This window comes from Coloeus monedula (assembly GCF_965178545.1).
Source record: "Coloeus monedula genome assembly, chromosome: 3".
Classification (NCBI taxonomy): domain Eukaryota; kingdom Metazoa; phylum Chordata; class Aves; order Passeriformes; family Corvidae; genus Coloeus; species Coloeus monedula.
In genome coordinates, this window is record NC_138783.1 from 54,175,982 (window position 1) to 54,198,497 (window position 22,516).

Sequence of the window (22,516 nt, forward strand, 5' to 3'; positions counted from 1 at the left end):
TCCTATGACAGAAGAGGATTAGGTCTCTTTGAGTTGGCAAAGCACTAACTTCGCTAAGAGGTAATTACTACCAGGACTGAAAGAGTATTTTACAATTCTAAACTTTTTACTCCTCTGCTAGGTAGTATTAACCACCCATGAGAGGTTAAAGCAGCCAGCCCAAATGCTGCGGAGCTGCTACACTTGACCTCTTAAAGCTGGGAGTGGAAGGCGGCCCTGATATTTTAGGATTGTATGGGTCCTTCTCTACATACTATTTTTATTTTGTTGCTGATGCAGTATTGCTGAGCAGAGATAAAAGAAAGTCCTGCAAAGCAGAATGGCAGTCCAGCCCTGTAGTTCTTCCTGCTCTCCTTTCCCTGCCCAGAAACCAGGACATTTTCATCAGCAAAACAATATGAAAGAAAGCAGTGGGTCCTGTCAAGTCTGCCTGTGCCAGCTACCTCATTTTGGTATGACTTCTCTGAAACTGAAGCTGCCTGGGCCTGGAGACAGACAGGACAGGTACCTACCTGTCTATCCCAGTTGTCCACATCCCCTGCTGTGTGCATGGAGAGATGCAGCCACCTCTGAAAAACCTGTGGAGGATGATCTTGCCTTCCTCATTCTTTTCCTCCACTCTCACTCTGTAGGGAACAGCAGCACCTGCACAGGACAACCCTCTTGGCATCCAGAGCTGCCTGGCTGGATGGCTATGAGCTGGTGAAATGTGTAGAGAAGAGATCTGATGAGGAGCAGCTGATGGAGCTGGTGTTGTTCAGCCTAGAGAAAAGGAGGCTCATGGGAGACCTTATTACCCTCTACAGCTGCCTGAATGAGGGTGTAGCCATGTGGAGGTCAGTCCCTCCAAAACGGCCTCAAGTTGATCCAGTGGAGGCTTAGACTGGATAGTAGGAACAATCTTTTCACCAAAAGGGTTGTCAAGCTTTGTAACAGGCTGCCCAAGGAAGTGGTGGAGTTCCCATCCCTGGAGGTAATTAAATACATGTAGATGTGGCACATGGGGACAAGGTTTAGTGGTGGACTTGACAGTGCTGGGTTAATGGCTGGACTCGATGATCTTAAGAGGGCTTTTCCAACCTAAATGACTTCATGATTCTCTGATCTAGTGACACAAATATCCATGGGTGAAGTGAGAAGCAACGGGTTAAGTGGCTGGGGGGGCAGCCACCACCCCTGAGAGGTGCCAAAAGTATTCAGGTATCTGGTAACACCATTCTTGCTGCCTGGGAAGGCAGGGCTCTGGCCCAAGGCAGCTTCCTCTTTTACACTGTGACATACCCAGGCTGCATTCTCTCTGGAGGTGCCTTGAGCAAAGACCTATTCCTTCTCATGGCAGTGTTCCAACCACTTTTTTATTTCAGGAGGTCACCACCTTCAGCAGTCTTGATGAGATCTGATTTTTCAGGTTTCTCCAGTGGACTAAACTCATCCCATAATAAAGCTCAGGAAGGATATAGGTACCTGTCTCCCTGAAATGTCTCTCCTAAGCCTGTGTTGGTGAAACAAACCTAAAGACCTCTCAGACTTACCAGGAAATATTTAATGAAGAGTTACCTACAGAGTTAAGTAAACCTGCTAAGTATTGTAAGATAGGATTGAATTTGTAACAAAGTGAGATTTTAGGCAGACTGGTTTCTGGTCCCAGTTTGTGCATGTGAAAGAGCATTTCCAAACTGTGGCAGATATTTTCAATTTTCTAGCCACATACATTTGCAATCTTCTATCCAGGAAACTCAGAGGAAATATCAAACCAAAAATACTTGACAATACTTTTTTTTTTTTTCCTGACCAGCAATATTTCATTGAGAATCTGAACACTGGAACACCAATTTCCATTTTTACCGCTGCAGCATGCTGCTTCATGGGAACTAACACCTGAACCTGTCTTATGCCATACAGACCCGATTCCTCTATTGCTACATTAGGCAGTAAGACTTCAAATTTCATTTGACCAAACTGCATGATGCAGTACCAGAGATGTAAATTGGGCAACGGGAGAGGTTCAGAGTGAATTTGTCAAGCCTCTGAACTGCAACTCCCATCAAGCAGTACTTCATTATCAAGAAATAACTGCTATTAGGAAGTAATGAAATAATTCAAAACCAAATGCTACAATGCAGCATATTTTTTCACTGTTAATCAATCAAAATATTTCAACTGTGGGAATGTAAAATAATCCCAAACACTGTATAAATAATGTAAAAAAAAAAAGGCACTATAATATTTCCAACCAAAATTTCCCAGGATTTCTGTTGCACAGAAAGTATGAGTATTTCCCTACTTCAATCACACTGCAAAACACAATGAAATGTCAAAACGATAGCATTGTTCAGTGAACAAGACCTTCAGATTTTATCTGAGTCCAAGGCCAGAGTGATCCTTTCAGGTGCACTAATTGAAAGGCTCATGGGCCGACATAAAATCAGAGGCTATTTTCATAAACAAGGAGCATCACTTTATGGGCAGCTGCAACAGAAGCAGTAACTGGAGACCTCTGGCAGCAGAACCCACCGGGTCGGTCATGCTTTGATGAATTATGCAGCATCAATAATCTTTTGAACAAGCAGGATGTGACAGATTCACCAGCTCCTCCATTCTCTTTCCCTGCTGTTTAATAGCATCTGACAAATGCAGGGCTGCTGGATAATGTGCTTCTCAGCCTGCCCTGCTTTGCACACCACCTTGAACTCAGAAACGATGTTCAGAAACAAAAAGAAAGGGGATATTCTGCACAGCACAGTGCCAAGAGGAGAAACCTCTTTCATGCTCCCCTCAGAGCAGCATTTTCTTGAGGAGCTGCAGTTGAATGTTCTACAGTGCTCACTCCTCCATCCATGCTAAGAAAGTATAGACAATGCACAGAAGACCAGCATACAGACAAGCACAGCAAAATGGTGAATCTGCTCCTCCAGTCGCTGTAGAATAACAACAACAAAAAAAACCTGAGCAAAAATAAAGCTCAAAATTAAGCCCATTATCTGTCTGATGGAGATAAAAAGCCTCCTCTGGTACATTAATATGAACAGTCTTAGGAGGAGTCATTGCTCTTAGTGTACAGCACTGCAGCCAATCCTGAGGGAACCAATCTTGTCAACAACTGACACTTAATGCCCACAGAGGCCCTGCATGATAAAGCAAAGGCAATGGCAGATCTAAATGTGGTACCTTTGCTTCTGCAAATGCTCTGGTCTTCTCTATGAGCTCTTTATTTTGGCTCCCTGGTGTTCTCCTCCCTCAAAATACACTGCTCGAACATTACATTACACTGTTAAAAGTAATCCAAATTTCAATTTAAAAACCCAATGACCTTATCATCTACTTAACCTCTGGAGAGCACTGAAGTCTTCAATAATCTCCTCAACCACAGATAAAGCCACTAATTTGCTGAAAAGCAAGAACCCCGGAATGCTGGTGTACTCATGCACCTTTATGGATATTCTTCTGGATGTAAACTGCTATAACTTCCCCTCGTCCCTCCCACACAGATCACCACAATTTGAGAGCTGTCTTGGTGTTTAAATCTGCACATGTATACATGCTGCAAAACAGATTCACATGATTTGGCATCTCCAGGCTGCCTTTACTGTTACAGCTGTCTCCTCTCAAAAGCCACAATCTACCTCCATTTGCCCATGTGGGGCCTAAGTGGCTTCATCACACAGATATTAACTCCCACAGGAGACCCAAAACCAAGCAGAGAAACAGCAAGGTAATTTTATTTTGATATCCTCAGAAGCATTCCTGATCTGGGGCAAACAGCTGGCGATTGCCATTCTGTGCCTTTCACAAGAAGAAACACCAATCCCTGGGTGGGGAACTGGAGCACGACAATGAGCTGCTGCTCGCAGCGAGTGCCACAGTGAGTTTGGTGGTGTTGGCACCCATGGGCCATCAGGGCAAGATGTGGGACCTCATGTAACAGCCCATATTGATGCTCAATTCAGCCCAGTGGAGAAATACAGGGAAGGTGCGTTAATTATAAATGCCCAAGTATTACACTGATTTGTTTTATTGCTATTTTATATTGTATGTAGAATTAAAAAAAAAAAAGGTTGCCTTGCTTTTTAGGAGGGGGAGGGGAAGGAAGAGGGCCTGACATGCAAACAGAGAAAGCAGTATTCAGAATGGCTGCAGATTTGCTCTTCAGAAGAGTTAAGTTCTGCGAAGATATACATCCTTCCCAATCATAAAATCTTCCTACAGAAAGATAAGGATCATAGTTCTTGGCAAGAACCCAGACACTGATATTTGGTATAAATACCAGATTCTGTAGAGAGTTGCAATGTGTAATTCAGTTACAAGTTGTGTGTATAATTCAATTACTAGGTAAATAAATTACTACACAATAAAACTCCCATCAGCAACCACTAGTAAATCAAAAACTGTAAAAACTGCATCCAACACCATACTTTCTGAAGTCCTCTGATTATAGGCATTGTGTTTTCTTAAAATTCAACTCCTGTGAAAAGCTGAGATTCTCAAAAACATGGTTTTTATAAAAGGGCAGAAAGAACATTGCCTTAAGGAAAAAAAACCAACCAAGAAATGCTGCACACTTGAGCAGCTAACAAATTCAGTCCAACAATAAGCTGAATGCCGCACACAATGTACTCTAGTTAACTGAAAGTGTGATTTTATGATGGGCTTAAGACAATTTAAGTCTTTACTGCTGGCACTCTTCCCTCTACTATTCTCAGCTAAGTGTTTCCAGTGCTTCCCATGTGTCAGGTCTAGATGCAAGTTGAAAGAGCTTGCTGAACATACTGAAAAGAAGCTCTCAGACTTCAGGAATAATAAGGACTGTGTCTTCTGGTGGCAGTCAGAAAACTAGTTTGGCTAAAAATGTTATTTTTCAGACAGGCCTCTTTTAATCAGTCTGTGCTGTTGCACAAATCCTCCTGGTATCACAAAGATGTGGCAGGGAAAGCCAGCCAGAGAGGAGGCAGAAGTCACACCAAAATATCTACACTCAAGACACAACAAAAGACATTATGGGATCAAACCCTGAGGCATGGCTGAGCATTGCCATGTTTGTGTCTCTGTAGACAATGAACAATATCAGCATTACAGCAAAGGACCCATTTGGACTTGGCAGTAGTGGAAAATCAGTTTGAATCTCATAATCCTTTCAGCTGACAGCAGCCTGTGGCTCAAAAGATCTACCTCTACCAGCTGATGGAAAGGGGAAGCAGGAATAGAAAGCATGCTTTGCTGTCCGTGCTCCATCCTGGTCCCCTATGATGGCAGCCAGGAGTCACCTAGTAAAAACTTCATGAAGGTTTTATAAACTATAGATACAATTTTTTTTCCTAAACTACTAACCAACAAATGTTGTACCAACAAAAACAAGGCAGGCAGAGGACATCTGCTGCTCTAGAATATGGCACGCACTATTACCAAATGCCCCAGTTTCCACTGACCGTGCATAAATAAATGGTATTTATTTATTTTTAAAAGTTCAGATTAAAGAAAGTACCCCACGATAATGTACTATGGCCATGAGGAAACTAACTGTTGGCACTGGCAACATTTAGTAGAAGCTGCCTTAATAGCTTCAGCCTTCACAAGTGTTTTGTTATTTGACTCAGTGACTCAGATGGCTTTTCCTGTTCTACCCCAACTAGTGCCTCTGAGTCAAGAATTGCCATGGGACAGATTTATTTTTTTAGCTTCCCTCTTTGGGCTTTAACAATTCAGACAGACATAGCAACAATTTCCAGATCATTCTCATCACTGTACCAGCTGAACTTACAGGGCCAAGATCTTTCCTGCAACCCATTTCTCAGGGTTAAAACACCCATTAAATGGCTGCCTAGCTCCTTGTGGTTTTCTGGGACAGCAGTAGTAACACTTCCACAGGGGGAGATTTAACCCACATCACCAAATAATCCAATTTAACTTTCTCTGACATATTTCCTGTAAGTTTTTACTAGAACTGTATGGCACTCGATAGCTCAGTGTCTAGCAAAGATTTCCTATGCTTCTGAAATATGCTTGGATTATTAAAAATGAGGATGTATTTTGTTACATGGTTTTGGTTATGACTATGTGGGCTTAAAAAAAAGGAGCTAGAAAAACATTTACATTGTCATCCATACACATTACTCTTTCTTAATAACTAGTCCAGTTTTCATCCGCTGTATCTGTATGACAAGAAAAAAAACCCTGGATATGGTCAGAAAAGAGTATACAAAACAACTACAAACAAGGTTTGGTAACTCTGGTCCAGTAACTGTTTAGGGTACACCTGCTCATCCTCAATACAGAGATCCCAAGCTAGTACTAAGCCAGTAGAAAGTAATTTAGCCATGGGACACACAGCTTGGTGCATGCTAAATGATCCCAAAGAGTGAAACACTGAATCTTACAAAAAACAGAGATACACGTGCTACTCCAAGCCAGACAAATTTGAACAGGAACTTCAGTCTTTACAAGGTCAATGCCACTTGGAAAGCAAAAATCAAATCTAGGTTTGATTTGAAGTTACACATCCTTTTGTGCATGTCCTTACACATGACTGTGCCTCATCTCTAGAGGTGCTTTCCAACCTCAACTCCCTGTGGATCAGTACTGTACTTTTCTATTCTGTATGCAAGCATTTGGTCCTTCATCACGGTGGAATCTGACAACAAGCAGCTACAGAAACCTTTTGCACAGCCAAAGGCTTCTAGGTGGCACACAACAGAGACATTTTCCTTCTTCACTCTGCCACAGTAGGAAGTAGCATTGCATTTTATCCCTGGCATCCTAACATGAGCCAGGAAAGATATGTAGAAGATGTATTATATTTTCCACAGCTTTATTTTCCACAGGAGCTGACACTTCAGATTTCATTACTCTATAAAACACCTGAATTTGCAACACTGACAGATGCTGCAGGCTAAGACTCTACATGATTTGGGTCCAATTTCCTCTTGCATTTTTTCTCATACTTTAATTAGTCTGCTTTTTATAATAACACCTTCTGGAAATGCAGTATGATGCTAGCAAGCCTGCTGTAGATTGTTTTTATAATTGTATTTAATACAGCTCATTGCCAGCCATTGTAAAAGCATCTCTGTTCTCTATGGAAATAAGAAACAATATACTACAGTGTATCTTCGTATAGCAATAAAAGAATATAATTATATCCTCACACTCATTAAATTATGTTGTTTGGAGAAACAGAAGATACCCAGTCCAGCAGTGCCTGGGTCAGAATCAGTCAGAACTAACCTAAAGCAGGCAACTATATTATGAAATTCAAGCTTTTTGTGACAGATGTTTCAAAGCCAAAATCAGACCCACTCCCCTTCCTGCAGCTGGTTAGTTTTCATTGCCTTTAACAGTTCATTGAAGACAGATTTTGAAATGACACAAGTAACAGGAAGCCATTTCCCCATGCGCTTTTGTTACAAGGCATCTTGTGATGGGTTGGCCCTGGCTGGACACCAGGTGCCCACCAAAGCCACTCTATTGCTCCCCTCCTCAGCTGGGCAGGGGAGAGAAAATTTAATGAAAGGTTCATGAGTTAAAGACAGGGAGAGATCAGTCACCAATTACTGTCATGAGAAAAGCAGAGTTGATTTTGGGAAATTAGTTGAATTTATTATCAATTAGAATCAAAGTAGGATAATGAGAAGTAAAACAAATCTTAAAAACACCTTCCCCCCCACCTGTCCCTCCTTTCTGGGCTTATGTTTACTCCCAATACTCCAACTCCTTCCCTGCAGTGGCATAGGGATGGGAAATGGGGGTTGCAATCAGTTCATCACATTGTTTCTGCTGCTTCCTCCTCAGGGAGAGGAGTCCTTCCCCGGCTCCAGCGGGGGTCCCTCCCATGGGAGAGAGTCCTCCACGAACTTCTCCAACAGGATTCCTTCCCACAGGCTGCAGTTCTTCACAAACTGCTCCAGTGTGGGTTCCTTTTCTGGGGCACAGGCTTTCAGGAATGGGCTCCAGCGTGAGCCCCCCATGGGGTCACAAGTCCTGCCAGCAAACCTGCTCCAGAGTGGGCTCCTCTCTTCAAGGGTCTGCAGGTTCTGGCAGGAGCCTGCTCCAGTGTGGACTTCCCACAAGGTCACAAGCCTGGGGAGCTGATGCAGATGACGCTGACTAAACGTTGACCAAACATTGACTAAATCCCCAAACAAAGATCTGAATTTATACCAGCATAGGAACAGAATATCAAACAGAAAATTTATTAAAAAGAAACATCTGCAGTAACCCACATATTTTGTATCTGCCAAAACAAACTTTCTTGTGTTCAATTTCTAGAACCAGAAAGTGGGTGAAATTCCATGGGCTAGGAACATGGGTATGTGCAACATGGAAATAAAATTTTAATATCCCAGCTCTCAGGTTTACCACAAAAGAATATGAACACCCTACAAGGACTCGATTGTTTCCTAGCTGCTAAAGGAAAGGCAGAGGAGCAGGGGAAGGTGAATTACCAGCTTTCCAACTGCAAAGCAGGTGAGTGACAAGCCCTTTACCTCACTGAGAAGCACAACATGAACTACTGCATGCTACAGGGTCCTACAATTTCAAATGCTCTAAACTCTTCCATGAACTTGCATCTTATCCCACAGGACCATTTTTATGTTTCATTTACCAACTTAGCTGGACCAGTACAAATGTGTATCCAAGCAGTTACCATTTTACCAAGCTAAAAATGGTTAAGGGGAAAAAAAAAAAATCATTCACTTCCACAGTTATTTCTAAGACAACCTAGTTATACTGGCTCTAGGGCAAACTATGTATGGAACATTTCAAATCACAGAATCACTAAGGTTGGAAAATACCCCTAAGATCATCTAATCCAACTGTTAACCCAGCAGTGCCCTGTTCACCACTAAACCATACCCTCAAGTACCACATCCACACAGTTCCAGGGATGATGACCCCACCACTCCCCACCACTCCACTGGGCAGCCTGTTCCAATACCTGACCACACTTTCAGTGAAGAAATTTTTCCTAATATCTAATATAAACTTCCCCTGGTGCAATTTAAGGCCAGTTCCTCTCATCTTTTGTGAATTTTACAAATGACAAAAGTCTTGTTTCAAAACATCCATTTCTGGTTTGGGTCTTTCTGAAGAGCCATTATCATCAATGCAAAGATTAAGCAGAGGAGGCAATAAGCAGCCCCATCAAAACTCCTCCTCCCTAGTTGAAAATCATCCCTGAAACACATAGCTCAAAGCAATCTGAAGATAATTAAAATTATGATGTACAGAGACTGTTGCTTATTGTGCCAACCAACACTAATTAATTACTTCTTTGTGATTCCAACTGTCTGGATCCATATGCCACTTATGGTCTTTATATTTTGGCATTATGTACCTTGGGTAAAGGTCTCCTCTGTCGGCATTAAGTGCCTAGCACAATTCTCTCTCATATAGAATTAGGGATCCCTAATGGTAATTAAAAACCATAATTGAAAAGGTAATTGAAAATATGAGGAAAAAGAAGGTTAATACACTTCCTAAATTAATGAAGAGTACACCAACAGGCAAAACATCCCAACAAGACAAAACACTCTTCCTCCTAAAGAACAAAGGAAAAAGTAACTACACACACCAGCATTCAGGTCAAAAAAAAAACCAAACCAAAACATTTCTCTTCACTGATATCACACTGCTGAACCTTTGAAAGCTGTAATACCTCCAAATGCATCATCCAGCAGACAGGTTTGCATGACCCTTTTACTCAATTCAGTAAGACAAGACAAAGTGGCACACAGTCACCCTGACAACAGCCAGAGCCCGCACGACAGACACCCGCTGCATTTTCTTGCAGAAACACACACACTCTGCAAACTTGGGTACTCTTTCCCACATTACTTGCTGTACAAAGCCAGAAACATTAGATGAATGGTGCCAGTAAAAAGCATTTCTGGTTATCTGAAGCTGGGACACAAGGGCAAAGAGGAAAAGAAGTGAGAGGCTGCCTAAAACCCAAGGTCCAACTAATCCAGCAGGCAGCGCTTTGAACTGCTGAAGCAGTACACTGACCACAACAGCTGCTGCCATGTGCTCTGGGAAAAAAAGTGCTAGAAATAAACACATGCACAGAATGATCCTGCCACTGCCATTTAACAGCCAGTGAGGTTTTACTCCCGATTTGAGGGCTCTGGAATTCTTGTACAACTTTGCGTTGGGGCAAAGTCCTGCAGTTTGCTCAGTTGCTGCAAGAGAAGAAGCTGCAGCTGATTCACCTGCTAAGTCTTTTTTAACCTTTTCTTGGCGTGTCTGTGCAAAACTGTTGGCCAGTGGAGTTCATCCAGAAAGTGAAAAGATTATTCATTTGTTAAACACTGAAATCGGAGCCTCACTGGTACCACCAAATAGGACCCCTGTAAAACAAATTAGCCTGTAATCCTTCTGATTTAGATAAACTCCACTAGAACAGGAGCTTCAGGTGAAGCAGCTGCAGGTAATGGAGATTCTTTCCTTCTTAATTTACAACAGCTTATTTTGTGTTACACTAGGGCCTAACAGCATCATTGCCTACACTGCTTTCTGTACTGTGAAAGATACCACTTATTGAATCTTTTCCCCAAAGAAATTAAAAGGTCCAGATCAATCTGTCTTTTCCAATAACCTTTTTTTTCAAATGCATTATGTACCCACTGACTACCAGCCTCTGACACAAAAGTATTTCTATTTTATCAAAATTCTTTTATGTAACTGTTTCTGTTACTATTGCACTGTCTGACCAAACCAGCCACACAAACCTCTCAAAAGGCAAAGTTAAATACTCCTACTTGTGAAGCTGTATCACTATAATTTGCCTTGGAAGCAGAAAAGAGAAAGAAGGAGACTGTTCTGTCTCCTGAACTTGTGTGTCTTTGCTGGAATGATAATACCTCCTTGTACTGACAAATTATTGGTGTTGAAACCCAACTGCAGTTGCCACATACACTGGACAGCAGTGGCCAGCAAGACACTGAGGAGACCACAGTTAACATGACACACTGTAGCTGCCACGTAACAAAAGATTCATTCCCGGTAGAAACCCTCATGTAATAAAAACCAAGACTTACAAATGTAATTTGTTACCTTTATTTGTAACATGTGCAGCAGTCATGCAAAGTTTTTAAGGGATTGAAACCAAATTTTAAAAGGAGAAATACTCTACTTGCACCTTGTCTTTTGAACTATTCCGCCTCCTTTAAGCAAGTAAGTATGAGTCACCATCCAAAAAGTGGAGGAAGTTGGCAGCATATTCCCCAAGCCATCATCCAAAATTGTGAGTTGAGAGGGAGGTGTGCCACACATCTGGTGTAACCAGGCAAATCCAATATGCTTTCACTATCACAGAGAAGGTGATTGCCTGGGTTTTGCCTCCCAATCATCTCAAAAATTATGCCTGACAGTGAGAATCCAGAAATCTATTTAAACAACAGAATTTAGGAAAAACCTGCACTAAAGTCTCTCTTTCTCAGACACACACACACACTGAGCAGATGGAGGAAAGACAGCAAGTTCCTTGCTAGTCACATCAGCTCACGAGTCAGACATTACGAATGCTGTCTCATGCAGCTCCTGTTGAAATCAATAAAAGCCCTTCAGTGAAGCCCATGGGAGATGGAAAATAACCCTCTCCACACTTCAGCCAGAATGTGTGAATGAGAAAAACTGACAGGTCTCTTCCCCTCTGATTTTCATGGTGCTTAAAGATCCAGATTATAAAACACAACTTGTCATCTAGGAATTTTTGATGTGCTTGCTTGGCATTAATAAAGCTCATGTCAATGTGTGAATGTGGGAGACAGACATCACTTTGCACTTGGACAAGGAGAGATACTAGCAACCATGCATGAATAAGTATTATTGCATTTCAAAGTGCTGCAGATGCAGTGCGTTCTACAAATAAGCAAGTGGTTGGAGTGACGAAGTGTTCCATGTTGTTTAAAAAATCATCATTTTGCATTGCTGAAAAATAAAGAAAAAAATAATCCAAACATAGGAATCTGTCTTTTGTCAGTTGGATAACCTAAAAATCAACTGGCATTGTAAATATCTAGAATGACTGTGGCACTTACTAAAGCATCTACCATCTCTGAGATAAAAAAAAACTTCACCAGAGTTGCTCTGAAGGGCTTTGTTGGCATCAGCTTACAATAAACATTCAATTATTCCTGTACTCCGCAGCTCTAATGACATTCATCACTGCAAACTCCTTTGGCCTGAGGGCCCATTCACACTGGCCCACATAGTGTCTACAGATTTTGTTCTAATTTTGCCTTGCATCCTTGTGAGCACCAATATTTAGGACTTTACACTTGGTTGGTATTTTGGTCATATATATTCAGTTAAATTTTCTGTACTGTTTCTAGACATAGATCCAAGAAGAGAAGGAATGGGGGCTTTACTGTGTCAAAGCGAACGCTGTCAATAATACCAGGTTGATGTTAATAAATATTAGCAAGCTAAAAAAAAGAAAATATAAGAATCCATTTTAAAAAAAATCTCAAAGTTATACTCACTGCTGGTAGAGGACATGCGGCTGTACTCAGACCTGTAAGACAAAGATTTTAATTAGAATGTATTAAATCTAAAAGAGATAATGAAAAAATTACCAAAACTGACACACACTGTTTATTGAAATAGTTTAATGCCCATTTAGCACTATTTTTGTGCTACGAGAATAACTGGAACAGGTTTTGAACACTGCTTCAGAAACACTGGCATCTCACATGAATTTTGAAAATATGTAAGTATAATGAGTAAAGCAACTATGGTTTTATCTAGGAGTTATTCATGCTGCCTAATTCTAGGTGTGAAAACTAAAGCTCAGAAGGCTCTCCATAAGGAAGAAACAATCTGCTTCAGACACAGGTTAGAAGTCTACTAGACTTCAACTCAGCTCCTCTCCTTCCTCGCTTTATGTCCTCTAAATGCAGCTCTGCAGATTTTTTTGGAGTTCTTTTTAAGAGAACTCTATTTGAAGATCAGAATTTTTATAGTTCTATGGTCAAAACTGGCAGTGAAGGAAAAGAAAAAAGAATGCCAAGATGTAAACATTTAGATGACAAAGCTTTTTGCTTTAGTAGACCATTTTCCTCTTGAAGACATCTCAGTAAAACTGTACAGCCATTGGTTCTAGTTCAGTGCATACTGGATTATCTGTGAGAAAGTCAGAGCAGTTAAGTATTTTGAGCAACAGTGTAATTAATTTTTCAGCTGCATACAACCCCAAACTCCTGAAAACCCCATTCTGAGCTGATTAAAACATAGCCCATTTATGTCCTGAAGACTCAGAAATAATAAGGTAAAAAAAATATGCCATCGCATAATATTTAACGAAAAAAAAAAATCATTTCCACTGCTGAGGCCCTACCTATGATGTTTGAATGTTTGGGTTTGGAGTTCATAGTCACACAGCCTCCTCTACCCTCACACTTGCTGGGTCCCCAAAACAGACCTCATGCACCAGAGCACCCTGCCACCATAAACATATGGCACGTGTGCCCTGCAGTGCCCTGAACACAACAGTTCAAAGTGTTCAGGGAGCCCTGACACAGCTCTTGGATTCAAACCTAAATGCTTGTTTTATATAATAGCTGCAGCAAGTTTGCAACATTGCTTTAAATTCAAGGAACCACATGAGCCTTGACTCCTGAGAGATGTGTGTGGAAGTAGATACCATCTAAGCATGTTCTCAGGATACCCTCATACTCCAGGCTCTCAAGCATCCCAGGGAATAAAGGACATCAACCCCACTTATCTATAGTACCTGCTTTTGATTTTAATATGGACATATCTCTGCAGAAGAAACAAAGCAATTACAGTTGTCCCCACATTTCACAGCCCTGTGCTTTGCACTCAGTACTCTGCAGATCAGATGCTAAAACTACTGGTTTAGGTGAGAAGACCATGAGGAACTACCCCCAACTCTTCTTGCCAATCCCACTGGACCAGTGAAAGATGACACAAACCTGAATTTTTCACAAAACTCATGAAAAAAGATCCAACAATGCCATCAAGTGACATGAGGTTTTCTTTGTTTTTGGAAAAGATCTGGGCAATGCTCAGGGAAGACTTGCTGATGGGGGCTTGCAGCTCTCCCTTGCTTGCTCTCCTTTGCTAACCCTGTACCCCCAGCCATTTTGATAAGGCCAAGGAGCAAGGAAACATCTTTATCCCACTGGCAGAGACCACAGGATTAGGTCATTAGCAGCTGCTCTCAGTCACCTGATACAGAGCTGCTCCACAGCACTTCCTCCATGAATCAAGTGCTACCCCTCAACCAAACTCCCGCAGGACCCTTAGGTAGCTGGGAAAGGCAGAGGCAGCAATGACACCGTTCTCCCGAATGTGGGCTCACTGCCCCTTGTGCAGCACCAATTTACACACCAAGATGAGGTATTCCCATTTCTTTCATCTAGTTTGTGCAAAGCAGGGAGCTGGTGTGGCCCACAACAGGCTGGCTCCCCAATCTTGACACCACTCATATATTTTAGCAAGCAAAGAAGTCAGGGTTCATTGGCTACCAGTCATACAGCTCTCTTATTGATCAATATTCTGCCTTTGACTGGCTACATGATTCTCTCACTTCCCATGCCAATGATCAGTCTGTCTCTTGAGTCAGTGGGTTTCTTTAGTCAGTGGGCTTCAGCCGATGGTCATGATCTCCCCCGACGAAATTGCTTTCTACCCAGTTAGAACCAACTTCAGCACAGTTGCTGAAATTAGCTGGCTTTGTTAGTTTCTTCCTTATCTTGTCAGTTCTGCCAAATGTCCTTGTGGCCTGTGAATTCTTCGTTCTTTGCGCCCACTATCAGCAGCACATCCCTCTCCCCAAGCTTTGCTAACCTCCCCCTAGGTCTGAGACCACTGAAGCATGTCAAGCCCTAAAATTTAACCAGGCAATTCTACTGACTGATAAATTCTAATTTATCTTTCTAACACCTTGACATCAACACCAGCAGAGAAGGAGACCTTCTTGTTCCTACTGCTGTACACATCACCGGTCTGGCTCTGGGCAGGGACCAAGGGGAAGTGATGCCAGCAGCTGGCTAAGGTGCTATGCAGGCCATAAAACCACATAGTATTTTCAGCAGCAAGTCACATCAGTGTCACTTGGCACCATGTATATTTGAAAGGGTGTGAAAACGGTGTAACATGTCACTCTTCATAAGCCTAGAGGCAAGCAATATACATCCAGCTGCCTCCAAGCACCCCAAGCACGGATTCATTTAGTCTGCACTTCTGTTTGAAAACAGCCTGGGGCTGTCCTTCAATGTATCTGTATTCAGCAGTTGGCAGCTAATTCAAAATGAATCTGCACTGCTTGTATTTCGGATGGAAGCGAGACAACATTTTGCCTTTTGCTTACTGCAAGTTGGAACAGCATTCTATTACTTCACACTGTTATTTTATTATCCCAAAGTGCCACAGGCACATTATAGGACATGGAGAATTAATGAGTCCCGAACTGAGGGAGTAGCAGTCTATGTACATGCAGGACTTGAAAAATGAAACAAGAGGAAAAATAAAAAGATGGGGAGTGAGAAAGGAGGAGACAAAAGTGTGCTTGGAGACTAATTGCACAGACACATTTTAATAGGCTTTAAAATTGTATCACAGGAGATCTTTTGTAGTTGTAATATGCTTCAAGCTAATATTTAGTTCATGTTTGTTGCATAACTGACATCCACATAATTAAAAAAAAAGGGTAATTAAGCTCAAAGGCTTATGTCAACCTCAGATACCGAAATGAGGGCTGTACCCTCCCTAAGCTCCCTCTATTGTCAATAAAAAGAGAGGTCTGAAGTATCTCTCCCTAGCTGTTGTGTAGACAAGAAGCCTACAGAAACCGCACTTCTAATGTGGAACCCTGGACCATGTGTATAAAACCAAATGGGTTGAATACGAGTCTCTCTGTGTGCTCTCAGGGACAACCTGAATCACCTTTTGTCCTCCCTCCAGCTCCTTTCTTTGTCTTGAACCTCATCCTTGAGAACAAAAAACCCAGTGCTAGTAAAATCGTTCATATTCTCAAAATATTAGAAGAAACCATTCAGATTCCAAGCAAGCATTGGTAAGTGGCTTATAAATTAATTTTTTTTTTCTTACGGTCAGCTATTTAGGACACTAAATTCTGAAGTTAGTATAACTCTTAAGCTTTTTAGACTAGCACACACAGCATACCCTTTGACAAAATCATGCATTAGAAGAACCAAGAACTGAAATAAACATCTCCTGGGGCATATAGGCTCTCTGGACATCAAGTAACTGTGGTCCTTTCTGTTCTTTTGATTCCTATTTTAAACATTCTGAGTATTGGCTTCTATCATTTCCCTTGGAAGAGGATTTTCCCAATAAGATAACTCAAGAGTAAAACACTCGTGCTTTAATGGTGACACCTGGGACCACACTGGGGCTCAGAGGTTCCAGGCCTATTACATGGTCTTGCAGCAAGCCATTTCCTCTGACAGATGTTAGATTGTAGATAAAAGGAATAAAACATCCACTAGAGAAAGCGAACAAATAGAAGACTGTTCCCTTTATAGGCACATAATGAGAAAAAAAATTATCAAAAAGTGTATTGAAACAGTGTGAGGTACTGAAAAGGAAGGCTTATAGCTCAGTCAAAAGACACATCAGTCCGCAAAGAATGTGTGCTCAATGGGCAGCACAAAAGCAAAGAGGAGCTGTTAAGATGTCAAGAGACATTAAAATAGGAATGTAGAAGCTTGTGATAAAGATGGGACCTCAGTTCCCACTGAAGGACCAGACTTGTGCATTATCAGAGATGGTAAGAGCATCAGGAGCACAAAAGATACTGAACAATCCTCTGAGATCTGTGTGCACCACCCACTGCTGATTAATGATACGGAGCCTCAATATATCTGAGATGGAAGTATTCCACTGAACACCAGTAAGCAACTGCTAGTGCAACTTGCACTTGCTGAGTGTGGTACGTAAAAACTAGAGAGTCTTTAGGTAAGAACACGGCTATTTCCCAGCTCTGGCTCACACAAGCAATGCAGCTACTCCAGCACCACAGCGTGCTTGGGTTCCTTGGGCACACTGATCAGCTGTGGCACAGCACTACGTTAACATAGCTACAGCACCAACAGCTACAGCCATAAACAAACACTCCCAAGGGAACTGCCTGGGACTGAGGCCAAGTGCTATGAAACAGTCTGCACCTGTACCAGTAAAACCTCTCACCTTCCAACCCACACTGGCAAGTGGTCTGCTGGGAATGAGCCCTGAACCATGGCAACGTGCCAAAACAAGTCTCTGGCCCGTGGTAAAACATACCCAGGAAAGACATGGGAGAGAGCTAGATGGCCCCATTCAAACTGATGCCATCAACCCTTTTAAGTATTCAACAATATGGGCAACTCTGTCCTGTGCTCAGGGGCACCCTATGTGCTGTTTAATGCACTGGCATTGCTGGAACCAAGGTCTCTGAGCTGTACAGCATCTCCAGAGGCAGCCTGCTGTGTAAAACAAACACATCTCAAGTAATTCTAACATAATACTACACCCCAATATGCTCATGGTCTCCATTGACAGGGCTCCTTAACCCCACCCCTCAAAATGAAGTAGGGGAAAGTTTACAATCTCTTCTGCTCTCTGCATCCTTGGCTTGCCTAGGACAGATGGAATGCCACCTGCTGGATTCACGTTGCCCACGCCTTCTCTATCTAGAGTTGTGGCCCATTTTACTGTTTCATATTAAGAACTGTATTCAACAGCTTCTTTGCCTTCCCTCCCTCAGAAAATGCTCCACAGGGCACACGGGAATATTTTATAGCAGTTAAAGCCCCATGCATGAATGAGAAGATTTGGCTTTATAGCTCTGCCTTGGGTTTCTTCTCACCAAATTCCTGCAGGTCAGATTACAGTCTGCTTCCCTAATACCAGCCCAAATCTGTTACCCTCATTGCAGTTCTACTAGTGCAATCAAGATGACTGAAATGGAATTACTCAGAGCAACTTGTATCTAAACTCCTTGCTCTGGATTTCTAGTAGAGTGACAAAGTCAGATGAGGGATTTCCATTATGCAGCTCTAACCACAACCCTCAGGAGCTTATTACCTACAGCAGTGTTTGAGACCCCACATGAGAGACACCATCCTTGTATAAAGATGAAAGTCGTTTGTCATCTTCCAGAAAGCACCTGATGAGGCAGGACCGCCCTGTGCTTTAGTGAGCACACCTGGCTGCACAGCCTGCTCACCACTCCCTCACAGAGCACTCCCAGAGGGACATATCAGGTGGCATGTATCTACCCATCCAAGGCCAGGGCCTAACTTATCCCCCGAGATCCCAGTTCTCTTAATTAACAACACAAGAAGCCTAAGTCATACCAAACATCAAACCTTCACACAGTCACACTTAGATGAGGTGAACCTCGCTGTGTGCTGGGACCTAAACATTACGGGTATCAGCACAGAGCTCATGGCCTCCAGAATGTGATCTAAAGTCTGTTTCAACCTTGCCTTCTGTGCCTCGCTCCAGCGCCTGGCACTCGCAGGTCTGCCTGCCCCGAGATTCAACCAAACAGCTTCACTTCACTGGGTAAATCTGGTTAGAAATGGTACCTCAACCCCAATTTGTGACAAATAGCTCAACTTTACATTATTCGAATGTCAAATCAGAGACAACTTGAATACCGTGACATATCTGGACTGATGGGTCTATATATGAAGTGAAAGCATCAGCAAAAACCCCACAACAAAACAACCCCCAAAACCCCAAACCGAAACAAAAGAAGTCCCAAGGTAAAAATAAGCCTTACGATAGCTTTCAACATCAGTGGTTCATGTTCCCGAGAGTTTCTCATAGATGGATGAAACATGTGAGAGTTTGACAGAGACTGACACGTCATTTTGAAGGACCACCATACAAAGTTGTAAGTGTTGAATCCTTTAAAGCCAGAAACATGAGATACGAAAGCAACCTCACCCCAATAAACCATTCAACTATCCATTTGATATTTTAAGTGACCCATTCTGACTGAGGATACACATGGATTACAGTATTCCTTATATTTTACCTCTAAGTGGGGTACAACTTTATACATATACATATAGATATATATATTTATATTTATAGGCTGCCTTGTCTTCTATTAACAAGTATATTTTCTACTTAGAACTTCACACCTTTCACAGAAAGGCTTTTTTGGTCTGTTTAAGAGAGAAGTTAACAGAACCTCAAATAATTTGTGATTTGGCCAGGATCACACATGCAGCTAAGGAGAGCCATAAGGAAAACCAACAAACAAGCATAGCACAGTCAAAAAATGAACATAATCTCTGCAAAATTAATGTGAGGAATGAGAGACAGGAGAAAATGTAAAGGAGGGAACAAGCATTGTGAAAATTAACTGTAACCAAACAGCAATGGACTTTGCTAAATATATGTAATAAATAGCTGCTGCATGGTACAGTGTCATAAACTTCAAACATCTCATTTCTCTCTTTTGCAGTGGATTTCTCTAGATCTTGTTTCTTCGCTGTTACCTACTACCAAAAAAACAGTAAAACCTTCCTTCCTAAAATTCATCAAATACTCAAGAATTAACTGCTGTTTAATTCAGTTTGCATCATCAGTATTTACATTCTAAACTTACTATACAAAAAACCTCCCCACCCGGTACTTCAGCAATGTCTGCCCACTTTCTCTAAAAAGATTAAAAATTTATTTGAAATACAAGTGGATAAATTGCAAATTCAAGTAAATTAAAAGTCATAACTTCTCAAAACTTTAAATGACTGTAAAGTGAGGAAAAAACCTACATGTTTAGGCAAACTTTGAGACAATCAGTAAGCTAATGATTAAAGTGTACACCTTTTAAGACGTGGGCTCTTACAGCTGTTGAAGTGAAAAAGTAAACTTCTGCTAGGAACTGTCATGTATTTGAAATCTTCATTAATGCCAGCTATCTCATTGAAGTGTTATGCTCAGTTAATGCCTGCATGCTTGATAAACAAGAGAGAGCATTCCTTGAGAATGACTCTAATAACATGACCGAATAAAAGTTCAGGAATAAAAAATTAAGGACTTTACAACTGAGAAACTACCTGTTTTTCCACATTCACTTGGGATATTGGTCCTGGATGCAGTGAATTAAGCTGATGCTTTGTCCTTGATACCAGTGGTAGCCAATCTGTCTCATTGCCTCAAAATTAGTCATGCCTAACAACTTCCAAAATTGTCTTAGTTTGTCATTTTTGCTCTGCTATTCAAAGACAGTAAAATAACAGCATTTGCATGGCTTGTAAAATGAAGAAAACTTTAAAATTATATTCCTAATTAATTTTAAGTAACTTAATATTGGTTTTCCTGCTTTTTTTTTTCTTTACCATTTAACTACAGTTCTGTAAACTTCTACATTTCTCCTCCCTTCAATATCTTTCTTCCACTTGTTTTTCCTCTCTGTTTGCTTTCTAATAAAAGGCCAAAGAAAGACTATTTTATTCTTCCTAAAATGACAGGTTTTAAAGTACAAATCCACTACTAAAACTATTACCAGGGAAAGCTCTGTGTCTCATACTTCTGGGCTAAAAATTTTCAGCAGCACATGAAATCAGGTTTTTATACTAACAACTCCCAAAATATGTTTCCTGAGAAGATACAACTTGTATAGGCAAAGTCTCTCAGATCAAGGATGGTCAAACTATTTCAAATCTCATTAATAAACAGCCAATATAAACTAATTGGCTTATATGTTCTACACACTTTATTTAGGTTCTTGACAACACCAGCTCAATCCATTATTGGATTCAGGAACTCCAAATATGCTATTTTTGTTCAGCAAACTCTTTGCCAACCCTATTTACCAAGGCAAATGCAGTAAGAGGAACATATTTTCCAAAGGATTAGGAAAATGAAGGCTTTGAATTGTAATTGATCTTGCCTTTAGTACAGAGTTTTGCCTGCTTTTGTAGCTGGCAGCCACAACAAAACCTTAAGGAACATATGCCCTGTGGAGCACTTGATGTGTTCAATTTGTTAGCTGCTCTAAGCAGCTTCAGCAGCCCAGGCTCTGTGTAACAGCTCACACATCATTATGTACAATCATTGAGATGACAAGGGCGTGCAGTGCCTGGATTTACTACAGTCACTATCCACTATTGTTCCCTGAGTGACAGAAAGGGACCACTCCATGCAAAACTGTTACTGAATTACTCTGACAGTTGTTCCTCCTTATTCTTTCAGAGGATGATGGCTGAAGCTCAAAATAGTTAATTAATTTTTTTTTTTTCCATTGAGTAATTGGAGGAGAAGGAATACAGTTCAATTTAGCAATAGCTGTGATGGGACTGAGACAAAGCAAATAGTGGATCTTCTGGTAACAGGGAAAAGCAAGTGCTGGGAACAGGTGGTTTGGTGAGAAAGCTGAAATGTAAACATTGTGAAAGAGACATACGCAACATGTTTATCAGAATTAAATAGCTGCTAAACAAAACTTTAAATAATAATTGAAATGCAGAGACCCATTGCTTTTCAAAATAAACTTCAGTGCAAAGCACTGAAGTTATTAATTGCCATATGTCATTGTTCAAATTCCTCAGATGGACTCTTCCACCAACCTATACTTTCCATTGCCACTCATGGGACAGAGATGCTTCATAAAATCATCAGCTTTAGCACCTCATCAACACCAGACACAAGCAGCTGTCACGCTGGTCACTGAGGTCTAAAGGCTAATGTCACCAGCTGGGTAAAATCTTTCCAAGTGCCTGTCCCAAGGAAACCCAGGTCTTTCCATTCCAGATAAACACAGCAAATTAAGAGTGACTTGACCAATCAAGGGGTTTTTGAGCTTTGAACCAGCCATGAGTTCACTGATTACTTTGTCTTCCCGTTACCTACATTCCCTAATGGGGACTAACCTATATCTAGAAAAGAGGCCTGGATTTTTTCCTTTGAACTTATGTCATATAAAATATTTTAAAGCTTTCACTGTTGGGGGGATAGGAAAAGTCCTTAACTTCTCAGACTACAGAAAAGATAAAAAATTGTATGAATTACTAGCTGGATGTATGAAAAAGATTACCACATGCCATTTTCACCTTTTAGTTTTTTATTTTGTAATATTGCTACTTGAGTTGTGGTGTTGTGCACCTGACACCACTGTGCAAAGAATTAGCTTAACAATTTTGCAAGTGTCAGACTAGAGGCCAAAGGAGATTCACCAGGCAAGGAGCTTGGAGAGAAACAGCTGGAGGAGCAAGGAGGGAGGAGAAGGAAGACTCAGGAAAGAACAGCCTTAACAGGAGCATGTAACCTCCTTTTGCCCTTCCAGCGCCAGAGAAGGAGCAAAGGCTCACTGCCATTCCTGACAAGATGCCATGGCAGCAGCATGTAGGACGGGCTGGAAAGCACTTCCTTTTTTCTCCCGCAGAGATGGGATGAAGGTGTGAGCTGAATGGGAAATCCCATGGATCATCCTTGCAGCTTCATTAACTTAGGAGAAATCAATCATACAGCTAACAAACACAGCACACCTCTGGCAGTAGGGTCATGAAGTCAGGGGAAAAAAAAAAGTTTTTCTCCT

At 41.4% G+C, this 22,516-nt stretch overlaps 1 protein-coding gene across 1 annotated transcript in view; it reads right to left on the minus strand.

Moving 5' to 3' along the window:
* Positions 1 to 22,516, minus strand: part of FAM124A (family with sequence similarity 124 member A) — a gene marked incomplete at both ends in the record, with an annotated part of 37,585 nt that overhangs the window by 14,268 nt on the left and 801 nt on the right. The window contains one exon of the mRNA XM_082277451.1: positions 12,477 to 12,508. Within this exon, the coding sequence (XP_082133577.1) occupies positions 12,477 to 12,508 (32 nt within the window). The remainder of the gene's footprint in view (positions 1 to 12,476; positions 12,509 to 22,516) is intronic.